Here is a 10,315-nt window from a genome sequence, read left to right on the forward strand (position 1 = left end):
GTGGTTCAGAGTTAGAGAAGCATTTGAATAGGGGAGGAGTTCTTAGCACCCGGCCTAGCATGGAGTTTAGGCCATGAGCGGGATTGCGTTCAGAGGCACCTAGCGACTAGTGCTACCTCTGAATGGGTGTTATCAATGAAAGCGTACTCAATAAAAATAACATTGTGGAGGGTGAATATATGTGTACACCGCATTGTAGGAGGGTAGGAGAGAGAGAGAGAGAGAGAGAGAGAGAGAGAGAGAGAGAGAGAGTGTAGTGGAGGGTGAAATAGAGTGCACAGAGACACATGAGAATGACAAAAGATAATCTTTAAATATCCCATCTAAATGAAACAGACAACCATATATTAATGCAATAACAAAATCTGGGTATACCATAACATCAAAAATATAAAATGACTAGCAGAGCATCGGACCCTGTGTAGGGATCAACCAGTCCACCCATCCACTTCCGCTCTACTACGGACAAAGAGAGCGAGCCATAACACCTCCAACCTACCTGAGCCAGACATAGGCTAAGGCCACTTTGCCTTCCTCCACGAACGCGAGCTCTAAAAGGATCCCAAATACGAGTAGGTGGTAGGGTGTCAACACCAACTATACTAATCTAGGCACAACGCCTCTTTGATGCTTAGCAACGAGTGTTTATGCAAAGCCAAGGTAAGATTCTCAATGCATTAGCCGTGTAGGTCATTCAACCCCAGACACACTAACCGTGTAGATGAGCCTAATTAAAAAAAAGACCTATGCAACACCTCCAATCCAGCAAATCCCCATGTCATCAACCCTTTTGTCTAAGGCTAAGCGATTTAGGTGATCCTAGTCTTGTAGCGACGCTGCCATGAGAAACATAGCACATGAATCCAATCACAATAGCATCTTCCATATGTACAAATGGTCTTTTCCAAGCAGTCGGACTCTACCCTTACACGTCCACCATAAACTATCAAAACAACTTCATGATCCAATCCAAAACCATAAATCATAATCCAATCACATCACATAGATGAGCAATCCACCCACTCAAGGTGATGCACATCCAATCTTGCAAAAACCACTTTAGCACATAACATGGCTGCAAAAATTTCAGCAGCACAACAATATCCCAAAAGAAGATGTAAGAGCCACATCGGCTTCCACAATCAAAATCACAACCATAATTCATGAGGGATCTCAACCCTTGACCATAAATCATATTCCATATTGAACCAACTCCCGCACTTGGAGTTTGATATATCCACTGCAATCAAACTGAGCCCACACACATGGCCCTTACGACATGAAATTTTTATGCATAACATAAGTCCGACCAACAACTAATCATGCTTTCAAATCAAATTTTGACAATGTCTAACCATGCATAAGTGATGCACTATGATCTCACCTCACCCCCTAGTACACAGAGCTAGTTTTGACCTAGAAAGGGTGGAAAGCAACGTACACATGCACATGAGAGTTCCACATCCATCGTGAGGTTCCATACATCATATGACATCATTCCATCAACATAATCATGATGCAAAAACAACCCCGTCACTTTGATCAACCATAAACCATATCATCACATTTATGCGAAACAACTTTTTCGGGCACATGCATAACACACAAGTGAATGTATTGACTTCAAACCAATGCATCGAGTTCGGCCCCACAATATATAATATCATTTTATCACATCACTTTGCCCATATGAGACTCGTGCAACAAACAGTAACACAAAAAGAAAGCCACCTTATTCATATTTGTCTGTATGGTTCGGGTTGACTAACCATATACCCCCATATAAGTTTATGGACATCCACTTTGAAATCAACTCCGCAGAACAAACCATAAAACGTATATGAAATCTCATCCAGCTCACGACGTCATATGATACTCCCCTTTGGTAGCACCCTTACACGTGTAGGTAAACCCGTACATGGAGTGGTTAATAACTTACACTCTAAGTGCTCTCAGAGATCTAAAATACATTTATCAACAAGTTTAATTAAGGTTTTGATTTGGCTAAGTGGGTTCGCTCATCCAATGAGTCTATATAGAGGTTCTCCAAGTAGCTTAGGGTCCAAAACTTTAACCAAGTGCAGAAGGCAACAAATTGTTTTTTGGCCATAATTCGTTTCACGTGTAGAATTTTCACGTCAACTCTTTCTATTTCCCTTCAATTTTTGCACTAAAAATTGATCAATTGGATAAAATCCCGACAATTAATGTTGTTGGGTTAAAAGCCTAAATAACCTCTTTTTGTACATTTTTATACTTTGTTCAGGTTCATATTGAACCTGGACACATTTTTTAAAAGTCACTTATAATAAAAGTGAGAAAACCCAAAACTCACTTATTGAGTTTTTCCCAAAAAGGTGAGCTCTCTCTCTCTCTCCCTTCTTCAATCCCTAGCGCTTCCTCTCTGCTGCACTTTGCCTCCTGCTTCTTGCCCCAATCCTGCACTACATCGCGACGCGCACCTACCGGTACCTTCTGCTTCGCGCTTTCAATTGGTATCAGAGCCCTAGGGTTTCAAAACAGCCTTGCGCAGTCTGCTGGATAGCGAGTTAAAATTGCTCTCCTGCGATCAATTTCACTTCCATCGCGAAGCCCCTTGCTTTTGGAGTCGAATAGGTCACCAAAACTGCCAAAACAACCCAAAACATGTTGTTTTTAGATCAAAACATGTGATTTACAGGTTATAACAGATCAAAACAGCAATACGCAGGTGTACCAAAGTTGTGGGATCACACGTATTGATGTTTGTCACAAAAAAATGAGTAAAAAGCCGAGTACGGGTGCTTGAAATTGCACTTTTTAGCTGAAATTTCAGATTTGGACAGTTTCATGTAAAGAAATTTTGATCTATCGTATGCAAAGTCTTGTGGTTGCTCCTATTTGCTGAAATTTTCAGCCTATTGCATCTCTCTTGTATACACACTTGTGGTTGGATTAAAATGGCTTCTTCCTCTTTCGCATATGACACTAAAAGTTTGATGGAAATCAAACAGTTCGATGGTCAAGGCTTCGACCTCTGGCAAGAACGCATGCAAGGTTATCCTTTTCTTAAAGGATTGTGAAGATGCACTGGAAGAGAATAAGCCACCAGGTTTGTCTGACGAAGAGTGGGCCAGGTTGAATAAGAAGGCTATGGCCTACATCAAAATGGCTATCAATGATGACATTTTGACGGACATCAAGCGTTTGGACTCTGCTTATGTAATATGGCAAAAGCTAAAGTCCAATTATGAAAACACCACGCCTGTGAATTAGGTGCATTTGATGCGAAAGTTGGTGAATATGCAGCTTGATGACTCGAAGTCAGTTTCTGAGCACTTGAGTGCTTTTACAAGTGTGTTGAGTCAGTTTTGCAGGACAGTGGGCTTCAACAATTTGATGATAAGTTGAAAGCTATTTTCTTGCTTATGCCATTGCCAGATACTTGGGAAACCTTGGTTGTCTCTTTGAGCAACAGTCCCACCCTCACGTATGACGGTGTGAGAGGGTCTATTCTCAATGAAGAGAACAAACGCAAGTCTAGTGGGGAAGGTGGCAGTTCTGCCTACAATGCAAGAGGTAGAAATCAAAAGCGTGATGCGGGCAATAGGACTCAAAGTAAAAGTAAGAGCAAGACAAAGGATAAGGATGTCACTTGTTATCAATGTAGCAGAAAGGGTCACAAGAAACCCGATATTTCAAGAAAGAGCAGGAAAGGAAGAAGAAAACGCAAGATAAGAAGAAGAAAGATGAGAAGAAAGGGGGAAAATCAGCAAGTGATTCCTCCAGGGATGTTGAGAATGCAAATGTATCCTCTAGTGTGGTCATTGAGGAGTTGTCAGACGTTGAGGAAATCTTGGTTGCGGCTTCATGCCCCTCAGATTTGGTGATAGCTAATGTAGGAGACATGCTTATCTCGAAGAAAGATGTCATTGATGCATTGCTCAATGCTAATGATGGCCTATCCCAGTCATGGATAGTGGATTCTGGTGCTTCATTCCATGTGACTCCACCTTTGGAGTGTTTTGCTACATATGCTGCAGGCAATTATGGAAAGGTGTACCTTGGTGATAATTTCGCTTGCAATATTGAGGAAATGGGTACTATGCGTTTGGCTCTTAACAATGGTCAAGAGCTTGTGTTGAATGATGTCAGGTTTGTACCAGGCATTAAGAAAAGTTTGCTATCTGTTGGCCAATTAGATGCACATGGTTATACTACCATCTTTGCTTAGGGTTCATGGAAGTTGCTTAAGGGCTCTATGCTTGTTGCAAAAGGGTCTAAAAGAGGTACTTTGTACTATCTTCGATGCAAAGCTTTGCCTATCAAGTTTCTTGCTGTTGCTGAAGTTGCTTCACACACGGAATTGTGGCATGAGAGACTTGGCCATATGAGCCAAAAGGGTTTTGATGTGCTTTCCTCTCTAAAGAAGGTTGATGTAAAAGGCAAAAACTTGGATTTTTGTAATGGTTGTCTTTATGGAAAGCAAAAGAAATCTTCTTATTACTCTGGTGTCTCTCGCAAAGCTAATCCTCTTGATCTTATTCACTCCGATGTATGCACTATGCCTGTTAAGTCTTTTGGTGGTGCATTGTATTTTGTTACATTCATTGATGACTGCACTAGGAAAGGATGGGTACATTTGTTGAAAAGTAAGAGTGAGAGTTTTAATGCTTTTAAGAAGTTTCATGCTTTTGTCACTACGCAAAAGAGTACTAAGCTTAAATGTCTCAGATGTGATAATGGAGGAGAGCATGTATCTGCTGACTTTCAGCGTTTTTTGTGATGAAAATGGGATTAAAAGGGAGTTGACAGCCCCTTATAATCCGTCTTCTAATGGTGTGGCTGAGAGGTATAATCGTACCTTATGCGAGAAAGTGTGTTGCATGTTGTCCACCGCTAATCTTTCCCAAGAGTTTTGGGGGGAGGCATTGAAAACTGCAGTTCATATTTGCAATCGCTCTCCTAATAGTACACTGAAAAATGACATTCTAGAGGAGGTTTGGTCTGGCAAACGTGCCTCTTATGATCATTTGAGAGTATTTGGTCGCGAAGCTTTTGTTCATGTACGCAATGACTTGAGAACAAAACTTGACATGAAGTCCATTAAAGGAGTGTTCCTAGGTTATGGGAAAGAAGGTGAAATGGGCTATACAGTGTGGTTACCACAGTTTAAAAAGGTAATACACAGCCGAGATGTAGTGTTCAATGAGGCAAAATTGCTTAAGAATGCTACAAAATCTGATGCTGACAAGAAAACAGTCAGATTTCAGCCTTCTGTGCCACCCATTGATGTTGAAAAAGAGCCTCATGATGCATTACCGCAAGCTGAAATTGATAATCAGCCAGTTAACCTTGAGCCAGAAGAGGTAGCACATGATTTTGATGCTCTTAATGAGGATGGACAGCCACTTGAATTGGTTGAAAATGATTTTCAGCAGCATGATAGAGCTGAAAATGAGTTGCCTTATGATGTAGAACCGTTGCCTGAGAATGTAGATCATTGGGTACGCAAGTCAACTCGTTTGAGAAGGCAACCGCAAAGATTTAACTCCTCTTTGGATCATGTAATGTTAACAGATGAGGGTGAACCTCTTACATATAAAGAGGCCAAATCATGTGAGTCAAGCAGTAAGTGGGAGCTTGTGATGCAAGAGGAAATGAAATCCTTGTATGCAAATGATACTTGGGATCTTATGCCATTGCCTAAAGGGAGAAAGGCTCTTTCTAACAAATGGGTATACGAGATTAAGATAGTGGATGAAAAACCCAAGTACAAGGCAAGATTGGTTGCAAAAGGATATGCACAGAAAGAAGGAATTGATTTTCAAGAAATCTTTTCTCCTGTTGTAAAGCTTACAACTTTACGTGCCCTTTTTGCTCTCGTTGCGGTGCTTGATTTGGAATTGAATCAAATGGATGTTAAGACAACGTTTTTGGATGGTGACATTGAAGAGGACATATACATGAAACAGCCTGAAGGTTTTGTAGTTCCTACACGCGAGGAACTTGTATGCAAACTGAAAAGGGCTCTGTATGGTTTGAGACAATTATCACGACAGTGGTATAAGAAGTTTGACACTTTTATGCTGTCTCAAGGCTTTAAATCGTGACTAAACTATGCTCCACCGTGATGCCCATACATAATTATGACTTTCCCGTACTGCTCGGACGTATTTACGTTGTTGCTTTTTACAAAAATAATTCTCGTAAAAATTTCGTTTAATCTCGTTTCTTCACCGGATGGTCGTTTTTAAACTCGACGGTGACTAAAAAAAGCACATTGCTTTTCAAAAACTTTGAAAAACACGAAAAGCTAAAAATAGTATAAGAAGAAAAAATATCTAAAATTAAACCACGGGTTTCGTTGTCCTCCGGAGAAAGAAAGAGGGGTCGCTTTTCACTAAAAAAACACAAAAAATCATGAAAAGCTAAAAATAGCGTGAACAACGTTTTAAAAGCATAATTTTACAAAAATGAACCAATGCTTCCTTGGGACTCGTAGATTAAAGTTCCGGCTCTGCTTTTTGCAAAAAAGCACCGAAAAGCACAAAAAGGATGAAAAGCTATAAAAAAGCACTTTTCCTCCCAAAATTGAACCATACATTAGTGTGGCCTACTGAAACATGAAAACGATCTTGTTTTTCACTTTAGAACCTTACAACACTGCCAAATAAGCATTTTAAACCAAAATTTCACGAAACGGATATCGAAATCATTTTTTCTTATTTTTAAAAGAGACCCAAAAATTGGGAATCTTACAACATGTGTTTGGGTGAGAGACATTTTCACATGTGCCTAAAGAGCTTAGAAAGAAGCTTGACCCGAAGTCACACAAATGCAACTTCATTGGCTATGGTACATATGGAGAGATGGGTTATCGTCTCTAGCATCCAGAATCTTGGAGAGTTATTCACAGCTCACAAGTGATCTTTAATGAATCAAAGATGCATAGATAGCTTGTGAAAGAGGTTGACTATCACAACATGAGATTCGAGGACATAGCTTCAAGTCTAGTTATGCAAACAAATCAGTCAACTAGCGATGTACCCACCACTAGTAGTGCTCCAGAGAGAGCTACTGATGCTACGAGAGCAGAGTCCAACAGTCAGGCAATAAGGAGATCTACACGTGTATCTCGTGCCCCTGAGTGTTTTTAGCCAGGTTTAGACTATTCGTTGGTTACTAACTGCGGAGAGTCTACCTGCTCTACCAAGAGGCTATTGAGATGGAAGATAGTGTGAAGTGGGAGCAGGCAATGCAATATGAGCATAACTCAATTATGGATGTTAATCTTGGGCATCTTGAGCCTGCTCGCATTTTGTGCCTTCGAAGCCTTCTCAACTCTTGCTCATTAGCTTGGTTTACCATCCCAAGAAGTAAAGAAAAGAGAGGGTCTAAGAGAATGATATTTTGCTAGATGGTGGCCTTTATCCTCTCCTGCAGGTTGGATCCACCGCTTGGGCTCTCGTAGGTAGCAGTCACTATCTTGGAGGTTTTACTGCTTTCAAGTTGGAGCCACACTACTCTCCACACATGGACAACATGAAAACCCTTTCCCTTATATCATATTATAGGTGTATAAAAGACAATGAATGGGGATCACAATGTGTGGCACACAAAAGTTTTGCCGTTTTTTATTTGGTTCCATTTCATTTGGCCAATCTTGCAGCTCTCTACTAGCCTTCAGGTACTTGGGTAAAGTGAGGTCACTCATGCAATGAGGCAATCAACTTTTTCTTTGTCTAATATATTATTTCATATTTTCCTAGAGAAAAACCTCAACCCCTCCATTAGTATCCAAGAAAAGCCTTGATCTCAAATAGACACAAAATCCTTTAAGCCTAGCAGGAGCTCTTTGATGGAATCTCAATATATGTTCTCTCTCTTACCCTCTCTTCGAGCTGTGTTTGTGTGTGTGTGTGTGTAACGCTTAGTGTGTCTCTCTAATCTATTTTTAGATGGGGTCGAATGGTATTCCACCATAAGACGCGCAAGCGGAGTGTCACCATCACCCCTTCTTCCCTGTCTTCACGTCACTGGGCACCAGGGCTTCTATTTCCCCAAGCTCTTAAGAGTCGCCAAGATAAGGCACACATAGGAGGAAGACTGTAGAATGGATTTCGGCAAAAATCATGGCAACTTGGGGATAGTCTAAGACCAAAGTGGGTTAATACATTAGGGCTCAACAAAGAGGAGGTAAAACGGCCAATGCAACAGGGTTGTGATAGGCCAACGATAGTGCAAAGCAAATAGCACACAAGGAGCAAGCTCATGGATGAGCAAGGCCAACACGGAGGGTTCTCCTCTCTCTCTCTCTCTCTCTCTCTCAATCTTGGTCAGGCTTCACGAGTTGTGACGTAGGAAAAGAGATCAGAAAGGTTTAGAGGGAATCTTTCGAGAAATCGATCGGTTTTATTTATTTTATTTATTTATTCCTATAAGTGAATTTTCCCACATATTAATTTGTACATTTAGCTATTACGTCTCCCCAATCTCATTCTCCTAACTGGCTGCTTTGAATTTTTAACAGGCAGGAGGCTAGCTGAGACTCCTGCATTATTCATTTATTAGTCGTTACAAATGATGTTTATGTCATAATTCATAGATTAATGAATCTGTGGTATCGCGAGATTCTCTGTAAGCTAGTGTGAGGTGTGCAAAGAGCCCAAAGGTGAGAAGTCACCATGACCCATGTCATCATTACACAAGCTGGTAAAGCAGAAGACGAGGGTGAGTACCACTCCGCCATTGATGAGAGAGAGAGAGAGAGAGAGAGAGCTCCCGCAGCTCATATCTACTAGCCTAGGCTCGCGAAATGGGAATGAGGAAAGCATAGGCGAGGAGTGCAGTCTCTCTCTCTCTCTCTCTCTCTCTCTATCTCTCTCTCTCTCTCTGTGGCCATCTAGTCTAGCCATTAGAATAATAGGTGCAAAAGCCGGCGTCGTCATCATCCCTCGCTCTTGAGCAGTGCCCTCCAGTGCAGAAAAGAGTAGCTTAGAGCATCCTTCTTTCTCGCCTACATGCCCACCAGCCTCTTTTGCTCTTTTCTTTGAGCTTTTCGCCTGCGAACAGCTTTCTCTTTTCATTCAATTCTCTGTTCTCCTTCTTTACTTAGGCTCTCGACGTGTCCTTTGGGTCCGGGCTCGCAGCTTTGTTTTGGAGTTCTCAGTTTTTCTCTGCTTCGGGTCTGGTCTCTGATCGCTTGGTGCACTTTAAAAGCCCTGAGTGGATCCCTGCTTATCTGCTCCCTCCCCTCTCTTCGACTTCTTCATCTCACCTAGACACACTATTGTCGCAAAAGTCATTCTGTTGCTCTTCCGCTCCTATTGGCGGCGACGGTGTGAGAACCTCGCAGAAGAATAGAGTTCGACCAGGTAGAAGAGACCTTGCTCTCCAGCTCAACCATGCAACAGCAGATTTCTCATGTCAACATCTTAGAAGAAATTGGGCCATGGAAAATGGAATGCCTGGATGAGGAACCTGCCGCTGCTTCTAATCTAGTCTCTCTGTTACTGGTAAAGTGAAAAGTTCACTTGGTATAGAGGCTCAACAACAGGGCTGAGCAAACACTGATGATTTCACGAGGGCTCTCTGGTGGGGGGAGTCCGGCTACTTCGGTACCTCGAGCGTTGGAATGGAAATTCTCACAAGTATTTGGAGAGCGTGTACCCGGCGAGGAAGTCCAAGAAGGTAGATGCTCTAGTCTATTATGTGAACTTAAGGTTACTTTTAGGATCGTGACAGCAGTGGCATTCTTCTCTGCTTACAGTTGAGAACTAAAGGTGAGTATGCTCGCTGTTCATTTAAATTTAATTGTTACTGGGGGACCATTGTGAAGTGGACTATGGGGCGCAGGCATACAAGAGCTGTTAATGTGAATGTCATTAAAAAGTTGGACCGTCAGGAGTGGGCATTCAAGAGCTCTGCTAATAAGCATGTAGCTCCTGCTTCAACTGGCCTTAGGTTCTGTACAGAAGGATCGAGCAGCTTAAATATTTTGTACTTCTTCATTCTGCCCAGCACAACAGTGCTAACCATCCAAAGCACTTGGCTACAAATTTCAAGAGTGGGCTTTTGTGTTGTATAGACCGATATCGCAAGAAACCCTGTAAATTGCTCAATGATCTATGATAAGTTTTGCAAGAGCAGCTAACCCTATGAGGATGAATGTGGGTTTATGGTCAGCTTTCAAATGAGAAGACATTTGTGCAGGCAATGAAGAGGTTTCTGAAATGTGGCGTCCACCTACTTTTATATAAGCAGTATGATTTTCATTAGTGTTGCAGGTATTTGTTGCTCTCACAATGAGAACTTGGACCTGTTGCACAATCTA

At 41.6% G+C, this 10,315-nt stretch overlaps 1 protein-coding gene across 2 annotated transcripts in view; it reads left to right on the forward strand.

Annotated features, from left to right (window-relative positions):
- Window positions 1-8,680: 8,680 nt before the first annotated feature.
- LOC147424443 (serine/threonine protein phosphatase 2A 55 kDa regulatory subunit B beta isoform-like) overlaps window positions 8,681-10,315 on the forward strand; it is a 107,569-nt gene continuing 105,934 nt past the window's right edge. For both annotated transcript variants that reach the window (XM_086500439.1, XM_086500440.1), the window contains exon 1: window positions 8,681-9,672. In XM_086500439.1, the coding sequence (XP_086356565.1) occupies window positions 9,555-9,672 (118 nt within the window). In that variant the 5' untranslated portion in view covers window positions 8,681-9,554. The remainder of the gene's footprint in view (window positions 9,673-10,315) is intronic.

This window comes from Adiantum capillus-veneris, chromosome 25 (genome assembly GCF_014529385.1).
Source record: "Adiantum capillus-veneris isolate H3 chromosome 25, ASM1452938v2, whole genome shotgun sequence".
NCBI classification, from domain to species: domain Eukaryota; kingdom Viridiplantae; phylum Streptophyta; class Polypodiopsida; order Polypodiales; family Pteridaceae; genus Adiantum; species Adiantum capillus-veneris.